This window comes from Cyanistes caeruleus, chromosome 9 (genome assembly GCF_971803275.1).
Source record: "Cyanistes caeruleus chromosome 9, bCyaCae1.hap1.1, whole genome shotgun sequence".
Classification (NCBI taxonomy): domain Eukaryota; kingdom Metazoa; phylum Chordata; class Aves; order Passeriformes; family Paridae; genus Cyanistes; species Cyanistes caeruleus.
Window position 1 is genome coordinate 34,587,481 of NC_141709.1, and position 23,668 is coordinate 34,611,148.

Sequence of the window (23,668 nt, forward strand, 5' to 3'; positions counted from 1 at the left end):
TGAGCTGTGGGTGTCATCCCTGAGCACCTTCTCAGAACATGTCAGAGGGGAGCACATGGAAACAACCAAAAAAAATATCAGAATGCAAAACTTTCTTAGTTTAAGAGCTCTTTACAACGACTAGTGCTTGCAAATAATTTTAATTCTAATTAAAACTACTAGTTCCTTGAAGGAAACAATGTCTTAGTTAATTGCTCTCCATAGAAGAAAATCAGGCTCAGGGGGAGAATGTGTTTCATAGGAGTGATCAGTTAGTAAAACAAACAAAAACTCTGAAAAATATAAATGAGTAGGACATGTTCCAAAGCAGTTTGTGGGAGTGCAAGTAACCTGCGCTGTTCCCAGAGAAGCCCAGGCACACTGAAATACTTACCAAGAATGAGAGGCTAAGAGAACTCCTACCCTGCTTTGGAGACCTGCCAGTACCTGGCTGATGCAGTGATATTTTAAATTGTTTAACGTATCGGCAATAGGTGATCTAGATTAAAGCAATCTGGTGTCCAAGCAAACAAGGGTTTGGACAGCAGCCAGAAGTGAGCCTGGCATCCCTGCAGCAGGTCCCAAAATTCCCCAGTATGGCACAGCACAGGGGTGCTGGCACAGCATGGCACAGGAGTGCTGGCGTGGGATGGCACAGGACAACCAGGACAGCACAGGACAGCCAGGACAGAACAGGACAACCAGGACAGCACAGGACAGAACAGGACAGCACAGGACAGAACAGGACAGAACAGGACAGAACAGGACAGCACAGGACAGCACAGGACAGCACAGGACAGAACAGGACAGAACAGGACAGCACAGGACAGCACAGGACAGAAAAGGTCAGAACAGGACAGAAAAGGTCAGAACAGGACAGCACAGGACAGAACAGCTGGCACTGCACAGAAGGCTCAGCCTCAGAGGCTCAGTCCCAATGGGTAGGCAGAGGGGTCTGTCATGTCTGGTTTGTACAGCTGAGCCCCAAAACCACTCAGGCAATCGCCAGCCAGGAAAGTCACCTTGCAGCCCTCGTTTCAGACAGATGGATGAGCTGCCCACGCTGCCCACACCCAGCATCCTTGGTGGTGTCTGTGAGTCAGCATTCCACATCTCTGCCAGCAATGCCAGGGCTTGGTGCCCCGCTCCAGGAGCTGCACTTTAAACCTTTCCCATCCTCTGTCTGCTTTGCACAGCTGGCATGGTTTTGAACTGATGAAATGCGTCTCTGCAGCTGTGCAATGTCACCAGGTTCCAGCTTTGTGAGACATGTCTGAGGTACAACCCTCAGGAGGCAGTGACAGGCTACAGAAAATACCTGACACCTCAGGGAGTTAAAAGAGCCTTCTTGATGAGCCAAGAATGAGTTTTGCCAGTGGCAACTCTGTTGGATAGTTTGCTTTGCTCACATATGCTCACTTTAATAATTAGTCTTTTTTTCTTTTTGCTGCACATCTTGTTTTTCCCAAAGTGCAACCTACTTTTCACTTTGAAGTTAATTACTAATTAGCACCATATAGGAGAGGAGAAAGGACCATGGGAAGCTTTTCCAAACCTATACAATTATCCATTTCCATGGTTTTGCTTACCAAACTTCTGCCTGCTCAAATGACAGGGACACTAATGTTTTGGAAGTCCATGTATGTGTTCCTAACCATAGGATTCTTTCCCCCAGTTGTTACAACCATACACATAAGAGTCACTTATAAATACTTCAAGAATGTCAAATAATGAACTGTCTCTATTCCAGTTCCTTACAGTTACACTGCTCTGTTCATCAAAGCCTTCTCTGATGCCCTGGGTCTCCTGCAGCCCTGGAGGGGCTCCCAGGGTATCTCTGCAAAGGCAAATCCCTGCATCCCTCTCTGTCTTTGCTCACCTGCAACCCTGGCATTGCCACCCGTGTGTCTGCACACCCAGGTGTGGCCACACCTGCAGCCCTGGGCAGGAGCTTTAGAGGGGTACCTGCTCAAGGCAGCTTTAGTGGCACAAACACTCAGCACATCAGTCAGCCCTGGCGAGCAGGGACAGACACTGAAGCTCAGGGCTTGCTGCATTGGCAGGGGTTATTCCTACAGTTAAACCACTGGCACAAATTGAAGGAGCTGCACAGACTGGTACAGTATTTAATAGACCTCAGTGAACGTGTGGGTATGGACACAGAAAACACAACCCTCTGAGACAGTTTGTAGCACGAATATTGCAGACTGAATGTACAAATGCAAACGTCTCTAGTACAGGAACGTCTCCAGGAGCAACCACACAGTACCTGTGATCACATTTGAATTTCCAGTTCCATGTATAGTGATCTGAAATGACTCACAGCACCAATCCACTCAAAGTCCTGCTCATTCCAGTGTCTTTTCCCTACTTGAAAATGAAGTTAGAGTCCCCCACTGTGTGGGGCTGAGTCTGCTGCACCCACCAAACTTAGAGTGCCTAAAGGCTGCTGCACACCCAGCCCCAGATGCCCAGCCCAGAAGGCTCCTAGGGGCCCCTTGTTGCTAGAGGTGCAGCACAGAGGTGCTGCAGAGACGGGCAGCTAGCACCAGGTCTAAACTCACCACCCTCCTGGCAACCTCAGCTCAAGTTCCATGGACCACTCCTGCAGGACTCCACCAAAAGCAGGACAGGCTCTGTGTATTTACAAATACTTATTACAATTGTTCTGATGTGGCAACTTTCAACAACATTTCCACGTGCTGAGAATGCCCTGAAGTGTGGTCAGCAGCAAGGCTGGATCCCCAGGGAGAGGGAAGCCCCCCACACGCCCCCTGGCCCAGGGGCTCTGTGCAGTGCAGGAGCTCCCCTCCTCTGACATGGGGTGGGGAAGATTCCAGGATAAAAGCCCTGCCTGCCTGCAGGAGCAAGTGGTGCCTAGGGCAGGAGGGGAAGTTCAGTCAGTCCAGTATTTCTCTAGTTTTGAAGAAAAACAAGCCAAACAGCTTTTTTTGGAACAATCCTTGTGATTTCTGTCCTCATTCTTCCAAAGGAGTGCTGTTACCTGGGCTGGCAAACACGAGCTTTGTCTGCTGCACGCTGAGGAGCTGCTCCCGTGAAACGTGACAGGTTGTGGTACTCAGAGTAAATAGAGGAGCGAAATCCCAACCAGCACAAAGCCACAGCCGGCTGAGTGCATGGACACAGCACTGAGGAGCTGCAGAAAAAGCTCAGAGCAGAGTTTCTTCCCCATCTTGAGGCTGTTCTGAAGACATGATGAGTGGGTCTGGGTTTGCGCCATCCTACAAAACAATGACCAAACATCACAGAAAACATGCTAAACTCGGAGCTGCTGAGGTACTGCTGAGGTACTGCTGAGGTACTGCTGAGGTACTACTGAGGTACTGCTGAGGTACTGCTGAGGTACTACTGAGGTACTGCTGAGGTACTGCTGAGGTACTACTCCAAGGAGTAACAGGGAAGCCGAATGCTCCCAGGGCCCACCCAAGGCCACCAGAACTGCGACATGCAGGGGAGGGGGAGCTGCTCTGCACGTCCCGAGGGGAGGGAGGGCGGAAGGGCTGGGAGAATTAGCGCCACAGCGAAGGGATTTATTTGCACGGGATTTTGGGAACAGGAAACAATGCAGAAGCCGCCACTCAAAAGGATTGATCATCCCCTGACTCAGCTCCATCAGCAGACATTTAAGGGATGGCAAGGGACGGGACGAGGAATCAGCCCGGGGCCGCCGGAGACACGGGACTCACCTGCCGGGGAGCGCGGCTCCCGTCCCCGGGGCCAGCGGCTGCCGGGACACCGGGGCTGCCTCCCCCGGGGCTCTCGGTGCTCCGCTCCCCGGCTCCGGCCGCGCCGCCTGCCCCGCCACAGACACCCTGCACCACCTCGCTGTCCCTCGTGTTCCCGCAGGGCCTCGGCTGCTCCCCCCCGGCTTTCCCTGCTGCCCGCCCCATCCTCTCCTCCTGCCGCCCGTCGCTGCCCCGCGCTGCCCCTGTCCCCGTCCCTGCTCCTGCTCCTGCTCCTGTCCCTGTCCCTGTCCCTGTCGCTGTCCCTGTCCCTGTCGCTGTCCCTGTCCCTGTCGCTGCCCCTGTCCCCGTCCCTGTCCCCGTCCCCGTCGCTGTCCCTGTCCCTGTCGCTGCCCCTGTCCCTGTCCCTGTTCCTGTCGCTGTCCCTGTCCCTGTCCCCGTCCCTGTCCCTGTCCCTGTCCCTGTCCCTGTCCCTGTCCCTGTCCCTGTCCCCGTCCCCGTCGCTGTCCCTGTCGCTGTCGCTGGCAGCCGTGGCTGGCTGCCCCGGCACAGCCCCTCGCCTCCTGCGGACCCTCTCCTCCCGCCGGGTTCCGCCCGCCCGTGCCCAAGCTCGGAGGTGCTCGGGGAGGTTTCTGCAGGCGGCTGTTCCCGCAGGGACCGTGCTGCGGGCACCTCTCCGTGCCCCGGGGCCCCGAGCAGGGCTGTGCCCGGCTCCCGCTCCGCCTCGGCTGCCGCCGCCATCGCCGCCCTTCCCTCGGCCGCTGCTGCTGCCCCCAGGCTCCCCGCTCGGTGCCCACCAGCCCCAGCTCCCTCGGCCCCCTCTTCCCCGTCCCTGCGGGACCCCCCGCCCGCCGCCCTTCCTTTGGCCGGCACCTCCTGTGCCCCTGTCCCGCTCCGTGCCCCCAGCTCTGCTCCTGTCACCCCCGCCTGTGCCACCGCCCCCGTGCCCACCCCGCCAGCCCCGGCCACTGCCGGGCCCCCGGCCAGGGCTCCGAGCCCGGCCTGGCCGCCCAGCACGGCGATGGCCACCAGCCCTGGCTCCCCCGGCCGGCTCCCGCACAGCCCCCGCTCTCCCCCCAGCGCCTGCCCGGGAGCGCTCCCCTTCCTTCTCCCTTCTCCACACCTCAGCCGCCCCTCTGTCCGAGCTGCCGGCTCCTCTGAACCTGCTGCTCCGCCTGTGGCCACCTCTTCACCTCCCGAGCCCGCTCCGGCAGCCTCTGCAGACCCTCCCACCGCCACCTCTCCTTCGGGTTTTCCTTCCACTGCTCTCTCTGCCTCTGCTTTGCTGTTTCCACCCCGAAGTGCTCCTGCTGCACCCCCCTCCTCCTGTGCTGCCGGCGTCTCCTCCACCTGCGACGGCCCTTTAGTGACAGGATCCCCCCAAACACCCCCCAGTGCCCCGAACCCAGGTGCCACTTGCAGTACAGGACCCTTTTCAGCCTCCAAGGACTTTTCCATCGTGTTCTCCTCTATCTGGAGAGTGTTCCCTCCCACCTCCCATGCCTGAGCACTCTCAAGTGCTGCTGCTCCTGCGACAGCTTTCCCCACCTCCATCCACTCTTCCCCTGATCCTTTCAGCTGGGAAAACTCACTTGGCTTTACAAACCCTTCCCCTCCAGGCATTGCTTCTCCTGTTTCCACATCCCCCAGTGCTTCCCAGAGAGCCCCAGGCTTCCCCATAGCCTCTTCCCCTTCAGAAATGTCTTCTGTAATAGCCTCTTCTCCTTCAGGGTCGACAGCTCTGGCCATCCCATCTGCTGCCACGTCAGCATCCTCCACAGCCTCCTCTTCCTCTGACACAGCACCCACCACAGTGTCCTTCCCTGCAGACCCTCCCTGCCCAAAGGACTCCCCTGCCCCACACCCTGGCTCACCCATCTCCTCCTCTGCTGGCAACCCTACTGCTCCTCTGAGGCCTTCATCTGCAGCCTCCTCCTCCTCCTCAGTGATCCCCACAGCCCCCTCCTGCCCCTGGGGCACGGCTCTGTCTGCCTCCCATCCTGGCAGTGCCCCAGCTGGCCCCTCTCCCCCAGCTGCTCCCAGTGCCACCTCTCTCTCCATCCCCTCCACCAGCACCTTCTGCTCCCCAGGTGACACCTCTGTGCCCAACTTCACCACCTCCCCTGCTCCCTTTCCGCTGGGATGTTCTTCTGCCACGGCGCCTTCCTCAGGTGCAGATTCCTCCAGCGCAGCCCCCGTGCCCGCCCGGGGCAGCGAATCCTCTGCCCGTGCAGCTTTTCCTTCGGCCTCTCCTCTGCCAGCATCTTCCTCAGCAGCACCGTCCTGCTCCAGGGCTCGTCCCTGCCCCGCCGCCTGCCCCGCTCGCACCGCTTGTCCTGCTGCCTCCTGCACATCCAGGCTTCCCCTCCCTTCTGCCAAGAAACCTCCAGCTGCTGCTGCTGGGGAATAATCAAACATTGGTTTACTCAGCACCATGCCAGTGCTCCATGCTTTACAGGGTTAGTGCTAAAGGTGCCATTTCTGCCCTGCAATGAGGGACATCAGCCTGGGCACCTGAAGAGACCTTGCTGTGCTGCTTCTCATCACACCCCTGAGCTCTGACTGTGTCCTTAGTACTGCTGTTCTGGCATCTGGCACAAAGAATTTAAGTAAAAAAGTTGATGCAAGGCCAGTCATGCCTGTCCTGCCTGCTCTGCTCCCTTCCCTGCCTGTGGGGAGCTCATGTGTGCCTGCAACATCTATACACTTAACAGGAACACTCAGAAAGTCAGAAATAGCTGACAAATTGCTCACGTGAAATATGTACACAAAGGAGAAAGAGCATTCAGCTTCCTGTGGATTCTGTAATTACACCAGGGAATAATACACAGTTGATTCCTGCCCCTGGGAACCAACTTATTTCCCAAGGAGGCTGCACACTACCTGGAAGCACATGGAACCTCACTACATTCCTGCTTTCCACAGCTATTTTCCTGACTCACAGTTTTTTAATGGCCTGGATTCTTCTCCTAGAACCAGCCATTTAACTGCCAAGAAAGGATTCATTATACATGACTACAGATTCCAGCTAGTCACCACCTGATTTTTTACAAGTTAGGAAAGAAAAAAAGCACAAAGAGATTTTGATAGCCAAAGGAAAGGGAAAAGGAAAACACTTCTGTTAAAAGACTTCTGGTGAGTAATTTAATCCTTGTCGCTGCCTGACAGCCAATCTTACCTCCACTGGCATCACACTCTGTATTTGCTGCACTCTTTTCTTCCTCATTGGCACATGAATCACCAGGTTCAGGGTCAGAATTCACAGGATGATCATTTCCAGTTGTTTTTTCTATTTCCTCCTGTACTAGTTTGCAATCTTCAAAAACTATCACACAGAAAATAGGAAGCAAGAAAGAGAAACCATTAAAGAGCAGAAGGGGAGTAGAAGCCATCCAGCCATTTCGGCTTTAAAATGGTTTAAAATTCATTTTTGGACAAATCCTCACACTTGAAACACTAGCAGAGAAACACTGAGCCAGTGTTAGGTTCTGAGTGGATATTGAGCTCAGAGCAGCGCAGGTGTGCAGGGCTGTGCAGAGGGACTGTACTCACCACCTCCTTCCTCACACCGAGGAGACTCTTCCTTGCCGTCCTCCATCTTCAACACCCTGCTTTCCCAAGGCACTGGAGAGTGTTTCTTCTCCTCCTCATTCAGGTTACTATCTCCTGACCCAGGCTGTTTGAATTCCCCATTAACCTCAGGATTTTGATGCTGCATTGCCATTATGTTTTCATGAAAAATTCTAGTATCTTCCCTTGCTGTAAGATCTTCTGGTTTTGTCTTTTCTGCTTCATCTATTCCTTTCTCTTCCAATGCAGAAATCTCCTGATTTTCCTCCATTCTGAGCAGTTTCTTCTCCCCATTCCCATTTCCATAGTGTGCATGTGCTGCTCTATCAGATGTACTTTTGATATTCCATTCCTCTTTGCCATTCACATCATCTGTCACCATTTCAGCACGGGAGTCAGTCTCAGTGCTGCACTGAGTGCTCATGGATGAGAGAGAGTCTGCGGGTCTCCTCTCTGAAAACAGCAAACTTTAATTTAGTATTTGTGACTAAACCTCTGCATTCATTGGGAACTCACAAAGGGACACAATCCTATCCAACAGCATTCTCTGAATTACACCATCTGAGGATATTATGACAAAATTCCAGTAAGTGTAAATAGAAGAACATTTCCCAGCTGTATGAAGTATTAAAATTAAAGCCATTTAATGTGGAGGGTTTTTTCTGATAATGGAACTAAACCAGAGTAGTTCTATCAATCACACAGAAATACACCTCCAAATGCACCTCTAAATATGGCTCAGACAGGGTTTAGCACAGACTCTTCAGCTTCATTTGATAAAAGACTTCAACCATGGCAACAATCCCTCAGTGCCCTTCTGTTAACTCACTGAATGTTAGAAAGTTCTCCAAGACCATGTGTAAACCCTTCAGCTTGAAATGAAGATGAAGTTCACTGTCTCCTCTAAAAAAACATACACATGACCCTTGCTCTCACTGCCAGGGGGCTGCCTGCCCTTCAGTGCAGAATTAATGGCAGATAAAACAGCAGATTTTTACCATTTCAGGTTTCCCTATGCAGACTCAACATCCATACTGGACATAAACTGTAAAACATACATCAGGTCAGCTTCTCCAAGCCTTGTTATGAACAAAACTAACCTTGTTGATCATCTTCAGAGTCCTTGTTGTCAGAATATCCATCACTTTCATTTTTCTCACTGTCAGAGGCCTGCAGTGCCTTCTGGGATGAAGTTTCACTCTCTTTCCTATAATCTAAATTACGGTTTTTATCATCTGAGGATGACTCTGACATTCCATTCATTTGATCACCAGTCTGTCCCTCTTCATTAATTTCTTCATCTGCTTCAAAATCTTCATCATATTCTAAAATAGAAGAATTGTACTGTGAGACAGGAAACAGAATTCACAATTAAAAAAGTTCTTCTTAAGCAGATCGAAGTTAACATCATTAATCTCCTTTTGCCCTTGAATTTGCTCAGTCTTTTTAAAGCCATGAGAGCATCTAAGACCACAGACAGGAACTGTAAGAGCATATTATCATAAAAAAGCATTGTGTTCTTCATAGAGTAGCAAAAATGGAGCCAAACTGCAAGTATGATGAATACATTGTAGCAAAAAGAAACAAAATTACCAGCCATGGAAAGTACCAGAAGAATTGAGAGCTGGGCAAACTCAGAATGTAAGATAAATGTAAGAATCTCTTATTACAGGGAAAAAATTGGTTGTGATGAAAAAAAGAAATACAAGCAATTGAGAAAGCTGGAGAAGGGTGATATATTGTAGTGCAAAGTACGATAAATGTGTATTGGCATGGCTAAATAGCAAAGAAGTGTCTCACAAGCTCAATGAATTTAATGAACTCCAGCCAAAGGGCACTGCAGAGGCACTCTGTTATCACACTGCTCTAGCATGCTCCTCCAGGGCCCGGGGGAAAGCCCAGTACAAACACAGCCTGCACAGAATTACCACCCTTATTTCCACATTCTGGATTTCAGCTCTAGCCCGACAAGCTGTGACACCTGAGAGATCACAGAGAGAGCTGAGCTGCAAGGGATACACAAGGATGCTCGGGTCCAGCTCCCAGCCCCTCCCAGCACTTTGCTTGGCTCTGCAGGTGAACACTCCCCCCCAGCAAAGCTGTGTGTGCACATCCCAGCAGCAGCACAGGGATGCTGGCAGTTCCCATCCGGAATGCCGACACTGCCCCGCTGCCGCGGGCTCCCCGCGCACGCAGGGAATGCACCTGCACCGTGCAGGTGAGCTGCCCCTGCTGCCCCTCCAGCTGGCCGTCGTGGCCATCATTCCTCACTTCCCAGATCCTACAGCTGCCCTCCTTCCCTTCCATCAAGGCTTTTAGCATACTGAAGTGACAGAACACCAAGGACAGAAATGAAGAGCTCCTGATGCAGAACCAGTTGTGCAAACAAACAATTACCAAGACAATGAGAACTAAGGGAATAAGGAGATTTATTTTTCTGTATTAAAAATCAATTGAGATTCCAATTGCAGTGTTGGCAGTGAGGTCTCCTTAGGTAACTGTCAGAAGGGCAGTTCCTCCTGAAGGAAAAAGGCTTCATTAATCCCAAACACACATCCGGAGGGACTAACAAGTGTGAGATGAGCAGTAACACTGCCGAACTGTGAAAGCAAAAATAGGAATAGGAAGTAGGAATTAAAATCTCTCTATAAATGTGATTGCCTCTAAAGAAGACTATGATAAGGAGTAAGTAAAGGCAGAGACTGAGCTCGATGCCTCTTCCGTAGCTGAGTACACCTTCCACTATCCCAGGTTGCTCCAAGCCCCATTTAACTTGGACTTGAACACTTGCAGGGATGGGGGAGGCACAGCTGTTCTGGGGAACCTGTGTCATTACCTCACCATTCCTCCTTACTCACTTTCTTGGTACTTGCAAACACCTCATCCTGTTGCATGGCTGAAAGGAGCCCCTCTAGTTCTTGCCCAGGTACAGACATCCCACATTTCTCATGCCCCAGTCAAAGCTGGAGATCCACAATCCCATACTTTCTCCAGAATCCTCCTCTCCCATTTCTCATCCCCTGTTCATGTTTGGGAATACTATACCATTTATACTGGTGTCATCCTGACTATCTTCACTCTCCTGACAAGACTGGTTTTCCATTTCTTCTTCGCTGGACTCCTCTCCAGTCTGCAGTGTTTCTGCGAGAGTTCCCACGCTTGCTTCACGACCCCGTGTGCTGACTGACATTGACATTGAGTCTTTGCTTTTCTGCCCAATGCTGCTGACACATGGCTCACTGTGCACAGCACTTCCCCAGCAACACACATGCTTCCCATCCTGGTACCTAGTCTTCCTCTTGGGAGGGAATAGCTTTTTGTCCAGACCCATAGCAAGAATGCATCTGTAAAACAACACAAATTCAGAAGTATCACATTTTTCTTCCCTTGAACAATGGAAGGCAGCAGACATAGTAAGTTCAGCTTGTTGTTATTAGCAGTGAAACCAAGCACCCATCTGCCCCTGCACTGCCACAATGACTCACAAGGAGAAGCACCCTGAAATCTCTGAGAGCACCCCTACCACAGACAGCTCTTCCTTGAAGGACAGTAACACTGCCTACACTTACAGGCATACAAACAGAACCAAAATTATTACAAGTGCCTGTTAATTTAAAGCTGCATGAAGCATTGGCTGTGGAGACAGAACCACTGAGCAAGGCAGACAAGCTCTGACATGTTCTGGATCCAGATCCTGCTGTAACTCCCAGTAGTGATAACTGAGGGTTTGTGGGTGAGACTGGGGCTTTCTGAACCTATCTGCTGGGTCCAGGAACTGTGGGGAAAGTAGAAGATTGAAAGTTAGTAATTCTCTGTCTCTGTTCTGTACCTACCTAAAAGAAACTCAAAAAGATGGAAAACAAAGCATTTTGAATGAGTTGTTGAGACTACTCCTCTTGTATAAAATGGAATATGTTCTCTCTCTTACAGCCAGGAGCTGTTCAGAAATGCTGGAGCTTGGCCAGCAGAAAGCTCTCAGAACAAGGCTTACAGCATGGCACAGAAACCACGGCAGCATCACCTTGCTGTGAGCCAAAGCCCTGACACACCAGGGAAAATCAACTGGGACTTTTACTGGACACCAGAGTGGGCATTCATTAATGGGAAAATCAGGTTAATAGAGATGGGTTTTAGACATCAGACAAGGTTGGCAGAAAAAGAGAAATATCACTGAGAGTAAGAGGGAAAAGGGGACAGAAAGAGGGAGTAACTTAGGAATGAATTCATCCAATTTTTGGATACTATATTAAATTCAGAAAATTCACTTCAAATCTTTCTAGAAATCACCATAAGGTGAGATTTGGGCATTTCCTACAATCTATAGCAAATACATCCATTCTGAATTCAGGTGCTTTTCACTCCTTTGAACATGCATTTGCATAAATCATGTTCACTGTTAGACCGGAGCAAAAACCATGGTACAATAAATAGGCATTTTTTTTCTTAGAATTCAGTCCTTATCTGAAGGAACAGAGCACACCTCTGTGGAGAGTCTCTTGTTCCAACTGCTTGCTGGTCTTCTAAAAATTATTTATTAAATGAACATAAAAGATTTTAAATTATCCACATGTCCCTAAGTTTACTTGCATGGCCTGAATTAACAATTGCAGAAAAGAAAGATCTTATGAAAATTAAAGCCTCTTGGCAGAATCACAGCTGTTGGTCACAGCACTGACTTTTGCCCAAGACCATTCTGTACAGATTTGGTTTCTGAACCATGGCAAATATTCAGTGCTGCCTTTTACGAAGTCAGGGGTATCACAACAGAATCTCACTTCAGAGTCAGAGCTGTTTAAAAATCAATTATCACAAAGAAAGGCCTGTGGAAAGCACAGGTAACTGAGCAGCATGCTCGGTATTTATTTCACAGGTGGCACACGTGCCCCACCCAGAGCCACTGCCCCGTGCTCCAACACCAGCGCAGCACGGGCGGGCTGAGGAGCCAGGGGGCTGCGCTGGCACCCCTGGATGTGACACCCTGACAGTGACCCCCACCCTGCACCTTCCGTGGAGCACTGACAAACACAGCTGTGTGGAGACAGAAAGTTAGAAACTCTCAAAACCAAGTCCTTGTGAGCAAAGTGCACTTTCTCCATACCTGTAGCAAGGAGGTGCTCCTGCCACGTGGAGAACCCTGAAGTAGCCGCTCCTGGCTCGCACCTGGGAACGGCTCTGATATCTGTACTCACAGCAAGAGCTCAGCCTGTCAACCTGCAGCCCGTTGAGATAACAGGTGAGGCTGAACGGGAATCCGAGGTGCCTCTTGGAGGTGAACTGGAAGGTATCTGCAGTCACAGGAAGAAAGGGTTCAAAGGAAAATATTACATTTCAGCCTCTTGCAGCTGCTGTATCTCAGCTGCATCACCACAGCACCCAGCCCTCCGTGGGCAGGCACTGGGGCTCCCAGGTCTGTTCAACAGTTGGTTAAACTCTCCACACACACAGCCCTGGCTCTTGCCAGCCCCAGAATCCTAAGGTGGAACAGCTAGGACAAGTGTCCCACTGTCAGTCTGGCCACTCACTGCTACAGCAGGACAGAGGCCAGAACCTCCCAGCCATTTCCTGTGTCCAGTTTCCCAGAACACAATTCATCTTTTACTGGTGTGATGGAATTGCACTCACATAAAAAGAGATGGGAACTGGGCTCCTACTATGTACTTTTCCTTCTGGAATAACAAGCAACATTCACTGATGTATTTTAGCAACACAGATAACCCCTTTCTAAGGACAGTTTTTTGCTACAACTGCTCTATTAACCAGATATCTCTACAGAAAATTCACCTAAGCCACAAGAATTTTGTTAAATCAATTCTCTAAATTCTTCTACCATCATTGCAAAAATAATTCTAACCTCACTTTCAATCATGGGACAGTAGATCCAGATTTAATGCAGAGACAGATGGTATAAACATCCCTGGATGCATAGATCTTGACAAAGCTGAGTTGAAATCATTCTGATGTCAGGGCAGTTTTACCAATAAGTGATGCTGTCAGAATTAATACAAACTCTCTGACTCCATCCTTACCTCCTTCAAACAGCTCGCCTTTGTAGACACAAATGTTTTCTGTTCCACAGTGTTGCTGAAAGATTTTGACTTCATCCATGTATTCACAGAGAGACACATTCCTGCTCTTTCCCAGGTAGATCATGGTGACCAAGGCATTGCTGCATAACGGGGACTTGGGGTACCCTCTAGTATTCTGCAGCAGAAAATGCACAGAAATGCCTTTAGCTTCGAGTTCCAACAGGAGGTGAAAACAAAGTTCAAATCTCTCACACTTGAGACTTTCAGGCTTTTATAACAAGCACTGAGCTGATTAAATTGGAGTGTTTGTCACATGCAGAGGGTCTGGGACATATTTACAACTCAAAACCCAAAGCACTGAATAGCCCCAAATTGCAGGGACCAGGTTTAATGACCCATATCATCCCTCCCAGTCCTGGGTTCCTACAACTTTATTTCCAGGAGTTAAAACTCACTGGAGACAGTGTAACTGATGCAGTGTTCATACACTCAAGGCATTTCACAAATCCCTGAGATTCTAGTGCCAGAGACTGACTGAAGTGGAAGTGATTTCAATATCAGTTGCTATAGGTTGTTGCTCAGCACCTTTTTTCTCCCCAACTGATGAAAAACACCAAATGTTTTAGTTTACAGAGACATGCATAGCAATTATTTATGTTAATAGTTACACATTTTCCTTATGCAAACTAGGTTTGCACATCTTTCAGCATTCAGCAAACACACCAGTGAGGAATGTAACGCACCTGCACATGGACAGAGACTACTTACCTTGATTAAAATTTGTTCATTGAAGGCAGTGGTGGGATGAAACCGTCTGCACATGGGCAGCCCAATTCTGAGCGGAGGGACGCGCCTGTGCCCTCTGCGCAGGCGGGGCGGCGGCACCGGCACCACACAGGAGTGGATGAGCGGGAGCTGACACGGTGACACACCACTCATGTACTCCACTGAATTCAGAAGACTTAACTCACTCCTCTCCCCCTGGAAAAACATTTTAACCAAGTGACACAGCTTTTGCAAAAACAGCTGGGAGAATACGGAACTGGCCATGGTCTGACTCCTTGGTACACTGAGCAACATCCACCCTTCTGAAACAGCTCCTGAACTCGGGGCCTGAAATTCTGCTTATTAAAATACTTCTGTGCTAAACCCCTTTCTTTTAATTTGCAAGGCAACATTCATATTGCTTGAAAATGTCACCCTCAGAGATACAGACAGCACTGCACACCAAGCCCTGGCTGCACCGATGTCTCGTCTCAGACAGAACCCTGCAGAGCCCTGCAGCACCGCTGCTCCCTCGCAGCTGGAACACACATCCCCAGAGCAGCCAGCTGTCCAGCAGAAACAGCACTTGGCATCACTTCTACAAGGGGTGCTTCAAAATGCTGCTTCCTCATCTGAATAGAGATTTAGTCCTCTTGCAGAATGAAATGGACCACGGCCCTTAAGAGTAAGACATCACTAGAGAACAAGTTCTGGAAACGCTGCATTCTGTGGCTCTGGGTGCTGCATCATGTTCTCAGAACTTACAGCTGATTTAGCTGTTTTGTCAGTTGTGAGCACTAAATAAACCGTTAAATCACCTGTAATTTGAGTAGACACGAACAGGACCAACCAGAAAATTCTTGGAGAAAGGATCATGGCCATCGCAATCCAGAGCAAATACAGATCAGAGGGGAGCTATTGACAGTGCCTGCCAGACAGTGGTAGCAGATCACACTCCAATACCCTCTCACCCCATGGAATGCATATCACAAGACCAATTACATATGTTTTTCTAGAACAGAAGACAAGTCCAAATATCACTTGAAAGTAACTGTGAATATATCAAGACCATGTTTGACTCTCATTCTCCAAGCCCACTAGTGTGATTTAGAATAAGGAATTACCCAAAAAAAGAAATTTTTTTGCTACTTTGTAGCTGTAGATGAAGATGAAACCTTGTAGGACTTGCAAGTTAAAATATTCTGAAGCTCCTGGAGTTAACCAGGTGCTGCCTCTCTCTCTACATAAGAGAAAATCTACAGAGAGGGAGAAAATTTTGTAAGCAGAGATATTTTATACTATAAAAGATAAGTCACCACATTTTTCCTCACTGTGAAAACTGGGCATTAGATCAGTAAGACAGTGCCTTGAAAATAGAGGGAAAAATAAAAAGGACAGTTTAAATAAAAGTTTATGCCATTTGAAAGGAATGGTCCCTGTAGTATACAGTTCTGGGAACTACAGTACTTAAAAAATATTATGAAACTGTCCCTTAAAAAGATGTTATTTTTGGAATGAAGTACAGCCTCACCCCACGGGCAAACTGCTGCTCATGTGCATGGCACTTCTGTTTGGAAGCCTTTGGTACAGACCCTGCTGCAGTCCAGCCGTGAAGGGGCTGGAGGAGAGGGGGCTGCTGCGTATTTCCTGGACTCTGCAAAAGGAGAAAAAACAATGACAAAATCTCAGTGTACAGCTTCCAGTGCAGAGCAGCACCACAAAAAGAAAAATAAAAAAAATAGCACTGATGAAGATGTCTGGAAGCGATGAGTGATTTCAGATACCTACGGGACAAGGCATTTTCTAGTCTGCCACCAAAGAGCCAGACCCTTTTAGGCACCTCTAACTGACCATCCAGAGCAATTCTTGGCTATAAACACAAGGTTGGCTACAGTCTCTTCACCATGCAGCCTTGGAGCAAACACAATGAACTGACAGAAACTGTAACAGTGTGCTATGGACTTCAGCACATGGACCCAGAGAGAACGCACAACAAAAACGTATTCAACCTATTCTTGTTGAATATTCAGCTTTTTCTCTGACTGGTTTATTTCATGTTTTCCTTGTATACCCTTCAGAATACCAAGTGAAAAAATTAATGCCTAACAGCACTGTTTAACTGAGGTTCACTCACCACCTTAGAGGAGGCACGCTTCTTGGTTCGGTGCTGATGAGGACAATGTCCACCACCACAATCAACTCCAAGTCCAGGTGTCCTCTATAAGAAGAGAAGGTCATTCAGGACTCAAAAGTTTCTCTTCAATCTGCACCAATTACCCTTATTGATATAGAGAACCGGTTGAAACTGAGCTAGATATTTGACCTTTGACTTTAGGCTTTTAGTACCATTATATTTCAAGAGTATGTTAACATTTCTTCTTTGCTGTTAACAAAGAGCAAGAGCCAGAGTTCCTAAACCACAGCCCTCTGAAATGAGCTCCAGTCTGATTTCATACCTTCAACTTTGTTTTCTAAAAGACCCCTACCATTTCCAGGGCTTTAAATCTGCTTTACAACAAGCAGATTTATCAGAGAGCGAAGTTTTTGGGGTTTTTTCTAGGTTCTGATGTGTCATTCCTGCAACACCAGCTTTGGGAGATTCCTCTTTAACACAACCTGGCAAACAGGAGATCGGCCCCAAGTGGTCAAGGATGAGGTCCTAATCCAGAATGACCCAGGCAATAAATGCTCTGTACTAAGGTTCCATGTGCACACTTTCAGCTGTCTGTGCTTCCATGGCAGCCCATGATGAAACTCACCCACTGTGAGCGACCAGGCCGCTCTGCAGCCACCAAGGCACCGAGCTGGTGCTGGCTCCTGGGAGTGAGCGGTGGGTGTGGGCAGTGCACACGGATGACATTCTCCAGCGATGCTCTGAATTCCTCCACCTGAAACAAAAGGAATTTATGTCTCTGAGGCACTGAATCCAAAACCAGTGATGTCTGTCCCTTTATGTCTCTTTCACTGGACAGCTGTGACAATCAGCTGGTTAAGGAAGGAAAGGAAATCATGGGAGAATGTGAGGGACAAGCAAAAAGACTTGTCCCCACCTCTGATTTGTTTCCCTGCAGCTCTCTCCAGCTGCTGATCTGCCAGATTCAATTCATGTCTGTTTCTGTGTATCTCACAATTCTTGGTTTGTTTGAAGATCTCTTTTTTTTTTAAAAAGAAGGTTTCTTTTATTTTTTAAGTGCACCTGCCACTTCCCTGCTGTGACTGCAGTCTCTCCCCATCTTCTCATCAGCCCAAAGCTGGGATGGCTGCCCCACTGGAAACAGACAGCTCTGTCTCTCACCCTCCCTTGCTCAGCCATCTGCCTTTCTCCTTTCAGACGAGCCACTCGGATCAATTAACTGAATAGATGAGGTGAGAATTAAATTACACCACTGGCTCCAGCCAGGCTCCTGCATCCCAGCATGGCAGCACAGCACACACAGATCAGCTCTCAGGTAGCAGCTCTCAGGTATCTGCAGGTGTCTAACTGAAGGAAGCTGTTCTGGTTTAGGTTCCAAAATTATCCAAGCCCTTGATAGGATGCCAGGATCTCTGTTTCCATGGGGTCACTTCCTACCACAGGAGTTCCATTAGTAAACAACACCTTTTCAAATTCCATAGTGATTAGTGTCTTTCAGGAAAATCTCCTCTCTTTACCCCATGACTACCTTATAAGTGATTTATTTACAATTTAACAGATCTGACAATGTTTACCAGCTGCTCAATGAAGCAGCCACCTTCTCAAGGCTTCTCAATGCATTCAAGTTCCTAATACAGAAATAAAATGCTGAGCATGCTTCTGCCAAAATGAAGATGACTTTTCCTATATGAATTCAGGTGATTGCATTGGGAGAAGAACCATTGACTTCTATGGGATTTCCATGATCCTAACTACAGAATCAAGTTCAACCTACATGATACCTATATGAAGACTCCTAAAACCTCTTTCATTTTTCACATGCCAGTGCTGACCAAATCCTATGGAGAGGCAAACAACCAAACACGTGAGCTCAGTGCTCATCAGCAGTCAAAAGCAGAGGTCTAGAATTACTGGGAGGAGAATGTATCTTGAATTATTCATTCTGTTATGGTTCCCCATTTCAAAACAGAAATAGTAAAATGAGAAAAGGTAAAAAAACCAGCAACAGTAATGAGAAGCCTGGAATGGCTCAGGTAAGAAAAATTCAGACTGAGGACCTTCAGCTTGGAAAACTGAGAAAGAATATGAAGAACGTATGTAAAACCACAGATGCCATGCAAAAAGAGAACATTTAATAACTTTTGTCATACTGAGAACAGTGGGGCATGGAACAGACATATCAGACACCAGATACATTTATTACTATGCAGAAATGCAAGGAGGTACCATTTCATGCAATTCATGATTAAACCACCCAACCAAGAACACTGCAGAAGTAGAAGAATAACTAGACTCAGAAGGAATTAAATGGATAAATGGAAGCTCCTGAACTTCTGGACAATGGACAAAGGAGATGTAACTGGGACAGGATCATCCTCTACTTGCCTGTTTTGTGTACTTTTCCATGTCAGAGACAGAGCACTTGTCTCAATGAATCACTGGTCAGGCTCATGGTTATTCCTCAACACAGACAAAACTGCCAGGTCACATCAACACCCAGCAGTGCTCAGGCCTCACCTTGATTGGCTGCATCCTCTCTTTCCTCACAGAACATTCAAGACTCCTTTTTGTCTCCAGCTGATGATGACGCTACCAATATAAAAGAAAGAGAAATCCCATTTCTGGGCATTATGAGATGTCAATGTGTGCAAGAACTCTTGGTTCTGTCCTGCTTGTCCCATGCCTTCTCCCTGGCCACTACCCTTATTGAGCCCTGTAATAAAACTACTGTGGATTGACTCTATTTGCATTTCACCTGCATATATTCACACAGCCAAGGGAACAACTGAGCACTGGTAAAGTTGTTGGGACGAACTCCATTCCTGATATCCCACAGAAACATGCCCAAATTTTGTACTCAGGCAAGATATATAAACATGTTCAAACTGGTTTGTTTTTATCAGGATTTTTTAAAGCAAATTAGCCCTGTAAATATTATCTCATAATCTGATAAGGAAGCCAGGACAGTGCCTGCTCTCACAATAGCATGGTTTGACAATGAGAGGCCCATGGAGGTTTCATGTGGAGAACATCAAAACTGTCCTTTTTCCCAGCAGAAAGGAGCCTTCCAGGGGAGGCTCATAAGGAAATCAGTCCAGTACAAGTTAGCAGCCCCTGGCTGTCAGCGAGGAAACACCTGAGAAGGCTCACACATCCCCAGCAAGGGCATACCTCCATGTCAAGGACCTTCTGAAATATGGCATCAGCCAAGCACTCCTGGACATCTCTCTGGTGATCCCTCCTCATGGCATTGAGACGGTATTCTTTCTCAGGTATTATTCGTCCACTCCTTGAGATCTGCCATACATAAATATAATGTTACTGAGAAGAAGAAGATGAAATTAAATATGTTTTGAAACAGTGCAATTTCCCAGAAGATCACTTCCTCCTCCTGGTTAGTTTCCACCTCTGCCCCTGCCATGGTGCTGGAGCTCACCTTCCAGCACTGTATTATCTTTGAACCCATGAGCTCCACCAGCCAAACGGAAGGAGCAGCAGCCACATTTCTAATCACCATGGGCTCAGCCTTACTCTTCACAGGCCACTGCCCAAAGGGATGGAAAGGATTAAACACTTGCCTCCCTCCTGCACCTGCCTGTGCAAAAGAGAGTCACACCCAGGAGTCTTTAACACACCTTTAACCAGTGTTTTTAACAAAATGTTCAGCATATTCACCTTTACCAAATCCTTCAGTTTTCCATTAAACACTTCTGAAAAATGACACTGAAGCTGTTTAAACAAGTCAAAGATGCTTACATTTCACAGTGTAAAAAACCCTGAGTGAATCAATATGATGCTGTATATTTTTTTGCTGTATATTTGCAAACTGAAACACTTTGAAGAGGGAAACTCCAATAAGCAAAAGGAAAAATGGAAAATAAAGCATAAAAACATTCTGAATTGAATGTAGAACGGAGGGAAACTTTTCAGTCTTACCAGTCCTGCCTTCTGAAGATGTCGTCTTATCCTGGCATTGCTGAAATATCCGACTAGGTGTTTGTCTGTAAGACTGTTATAGGTTGCAAGAAATCTGCAATAAAATAAATGGAGATGTTTATAATCCCCTTGACCAATAAATTGCTACAGTTTAAGTTAAACAGAGCTACCCAACTGTTTGCTACACAAAATGCTGCCTTAGTAAATCATCCTGGATTTGGTCAGGTAAATGCCATGAGATTGTGTAAAGGTGGTATCTTGTGGCCTCCTGGAAATTCCTATCAGAAACAAGTGACTTGTACCCAAGGCCAGGAGCTGAGTGTGGGCCAGCGCTGCCACCACCATGGAATGGGAGCAAGAGGCCAGCCCTGACAGCCTCCTCCAGCAGCAGCTGCCAGAGCAGCTCCTGGGTGACAAACCCTGACCATGGGCAGGACAGGGGTGTGCCTGGGGCTGGATTCCAGCTGCACAGACACAGCTCCCCAGCCACTCTGCCAGGGGCCCTGCTGGTGGCAGGGACACCTTCCACCATCTCAAGATGCTCCAAGCCCCATCCAGCCTGACCTCACACACTGCCAGGGATGGGGCAGCCACAGCTTCTCTGGGCAGCTTGTGCCAGGTTCTCATTACAATCATCACAGTCACCAAAGATCAGAGCTTCAAAAAACTGAATCTCAGATGTGAAAGCTGAACACAAAAACTGAAGCATCCATAACTAGCAGTTACATTTTTAAACTATTCTTAGAACAACCATATCTTATTTCACCCTCTGAAAAACAGGGCAAATAGAGAAGTCAGTGACACTAGGATGCAGTTTTCAATATTCTAAATCTTTTCACATTTGTACAGTTTACACACTCAGGTACATGTTCAGCCTGACCTCTGGGCTCTCCTAAGAGACTGATCTCTTTTGTTTTCTTTGGCTGTAGATTTAAATGCACTGTGCCTCTATTACATCCCTTTCAGATGGATAATTCAGTTATATGTCCATCGCTAGGCTGATCTGCCACACACAAAAGCATATTCAAGGAAAGGACAGATTATTTAAAGAGATCATGGGTTTACAGGAATTTTATGAAGGGTTTCACAATAACCTCAAAGGTAGCTGCCAACAATAAATTCAACCTTGAACAAACAATGTAGGTTACCCTTTTATGCCTGCTGGTTAAACACTGGTATGATAGCAACTGTTCTGTGTTACTTTTTTAATCCAGAGTTTGCATTTGAAACCACCAGATTCCACCAATTTTCCTGAGTATTCATTTATGGTATCATCTGGCAACTGCATGTTGAGGCAGAGGAGAAACTCAATCCAGCTCCCTTTCATTCACTTCCTTCCATCTAAGATATCCTGAACCATATAACTCGTTAAAATGCAGTTCCCACCTGAACACAGTGATGTGGCAACTTCTGTTTCACCAGAGTCTCAGAACATATACTTCCTCGTTTCAATTATGAACAGGCTGGCCCTCAAAAATGTTGAATAAAATTCAAAGTTCAAAAAGGTATAAGAGGAAATAAGGAAATGTGTTGGTCCTGAACCAAAACCCATTAAATCACTGGCAAGAATGCAAGCGGGCCCACCGGGGTCTGGCTGCACCACGCTGGCCAGGACGGCCAGGAACACTCCAGCAAAGCAACCATGGTCCCATTTAGTCTGCTTTGGCATCAGCTAAAGGATAAGAGTTCTTGCCTGAGAAGTTTTGTTCAAGATTCAACTATGTAAGAACTACACACAAAGGTCACCTTTAAAACCTCTGCAACAGGTTGCAGAGAATTGCAGAAATGATAAAATCCACGTTAGGAAAAAACACAGCAAAGGGAAAGCACCAGCCTCAGACAGCTCTATACAGCTTGTGTGTCACAGCAGTCACATCCCTTCTCTGGGTATTCAGGGGACTCCTTTTTCTCTGCCTGTTTTTCCTGGTCATTCTTCTCTCTAAAAATGCTGGGGTTTTATTAGAATAGCAGACAATTTTCCTGGCACAGAACCTAAACTGACTGATCTGTAGATTCCTGGAGTACGTCTGAAGCTCTTCTCAAGATGAGTGTCATGTTTGTTTCTCTGGCATCGCAGCCAGTGACAACATGTCACTCTCAGGTCAGTAATTTTATATTTGAGGTTATTTAGAAATCTATGATGCTATGATCATTGACACTATTATTAACAGTGTATTTGTTCTCAGCTGGCAGCTACCCAAAAAGCACTACACTCAGAGCCAGAGTTGTGTACCATGGTAAATTTTAAGACCACTCTCACTCATTTGGAAGGATATCAAGACAAAGACACAGCAGGCATCCTATGGTTCTCTAAACCTTTGCAGTTAATTTTTCACAGTGCAATTAAATCGGCGGTCACCAAATAACAATGTGAGAGAGACCAAGGCTTCGGTTATGAATTGGCAGAGTCACAGGGGATGACGGTGCCTGTGCTCTACCTGGCACCTGTGTGCCATTGCCCCCCTCCCCCAGAGGAAGCCTTAAGCCTCACAACGAGACACCGAGACCCGAAGGACTGTTCTGCTACTGATCTCTTGTGTGGCCCAGGAGCGAGTTCTACCACTGCTTCCTTACTCGGAGCATTGCCCACCAACCCAGGATGTGCCAAATTTTGTCCTAGAGACCTGCAGAGACTCTCTGCTCTTCACTCTTCGTCTGTGACATCAGCACAGGGCAGTCTGTGCTGCGCTCACAGCCCGCAGCTCCGAGGGCAGGTAACCAGGGAAGGCCCTGCGGCCCGTTCCCCGCGCTGCATCACCCGCCGCGCCCGAACGGGAGAGCTCGGGGAGCCGGGCAGGTTCCCCGGGGTGTCCCGGGGCAGGTGCGGCCCCCGCAGCCCCCTCTGTCCCCCAGCCCCCCGCAGGGTCCCCGAGCCCGTTCCCGCAGAGCCGAAAGGCCCACACGGAGCGGAGCGCGGCCCCGCCGCACTCACCGGGGCTGAGGGGCGCTCATGGCGGCGGCTCCGCGACACCGGCGTCGCCAGGAGACGGCGGCAGGGACGGCAGGGACGGGAGGGACGGGAGGGACGGGAGGGACGGGAGGGACGGGAGGGAGGGACGGGAGGGACGGGAGGGAGGGACGGGAGGGACGGGAGGGACGGGAGGGACGGGAGGGGAGGGGAGGGGAGGGAGGGAGGGGAGGGAGGGACGGGAGGGACACACAGAGGGAGCGAGGGACACACAAGAGGGAGGGAGGGACGGGAGGAACGGGAGGGACACACAAGAGGGAGGGAGGGAGGGAGGGAGGGAGGGAGGGAGGGAGGGAGGGAGGGACGGGAGGGAGGGAGGGACGGGAGGGACGGGAGGGAGGGACGGGAGGGACACACAAGAGGGAGGGAGGGAGGGAGGGAGGGAGGGAGGGAGGGAGGGAGGGACGGGAGGGGGCCGGCGCTCCCCCCGCCGCCCCAGAGTCGCAGAAGCCGGGGCCCAGAAGTGCGCACAGGGCTCCAGCTGCCGGGGCTGCCATTGCATTGGAAACGGACACCTGATTTACTGATACAAAGGAGATACAACCACCCTTCCATGCTCGTTTTTCCCTTCTTCCTGCAGTTCTTG

The 23,668-nt window shown here is 48.6% G+C and overlaps 1 protein-coding gene across 19 annotated transcripts; it reads right to left on the reverse strand.

The window, feature by feature from the left end:
- Positions 1-2,075: 2,075 nt before the first annotated feature.
- ERICH3 (glutamate rich 3) lies at positions 2,076-23,490 on the reverse strand. 19 transcript variants are annotated; one of them, XR_015273806.1, is made up of 17 exons: positions 23,047-23,489; positions 20,115-20,208; positions 19,350-19,475; positions 18,696-18,767; positions 16,804-16,932; positions 16,179-16,262; positions 15,576-15,698; positions 14,048-14,260; positions 13,280-13,454; positions 12,352-12,538; positions 10,299-10,597; positions 8,354-8,578; positions 7,236-7,706; positions 6,862-7,008; positions 5,802-6,079; positions 2,984-3,221; positions 2,076-2,615 (listed from the first exon to the last, which is right to left on the reverse strand). XR_015273806.1 is itself a non-coding variant. In XM_086841943.1 (16 exons), the coding sequence occupies exons 1-16, from the start codon at positions 23,064-23,066 to the stop codon at positions 3,150-3,152; spliced, it is 2,718 nt and encodes a 905-aa protein (XP_086698069.1). In that variant the 5' UTR covers positions 23,067-23,490; the 3' UTR covers positions 2,076-3,149. The 19 variants fall into 19 exon arrangements, 15 of the variants coding, with proteins under 15 accessions (XP_086698069.1, XP_086698070.1, XP_086698068.1 ...); XR_015273805.1 differs by having other exon boundaries at positions 5,802-6,082; XR_015273808.1 differs by lacking the exon at positions 15,576-15,698 and having other exon boundaries at positions 5,802-6,082; positions 16,182-16,262.
- Positions 23,491-23,668: the final 178 nt, after the last annotated feature.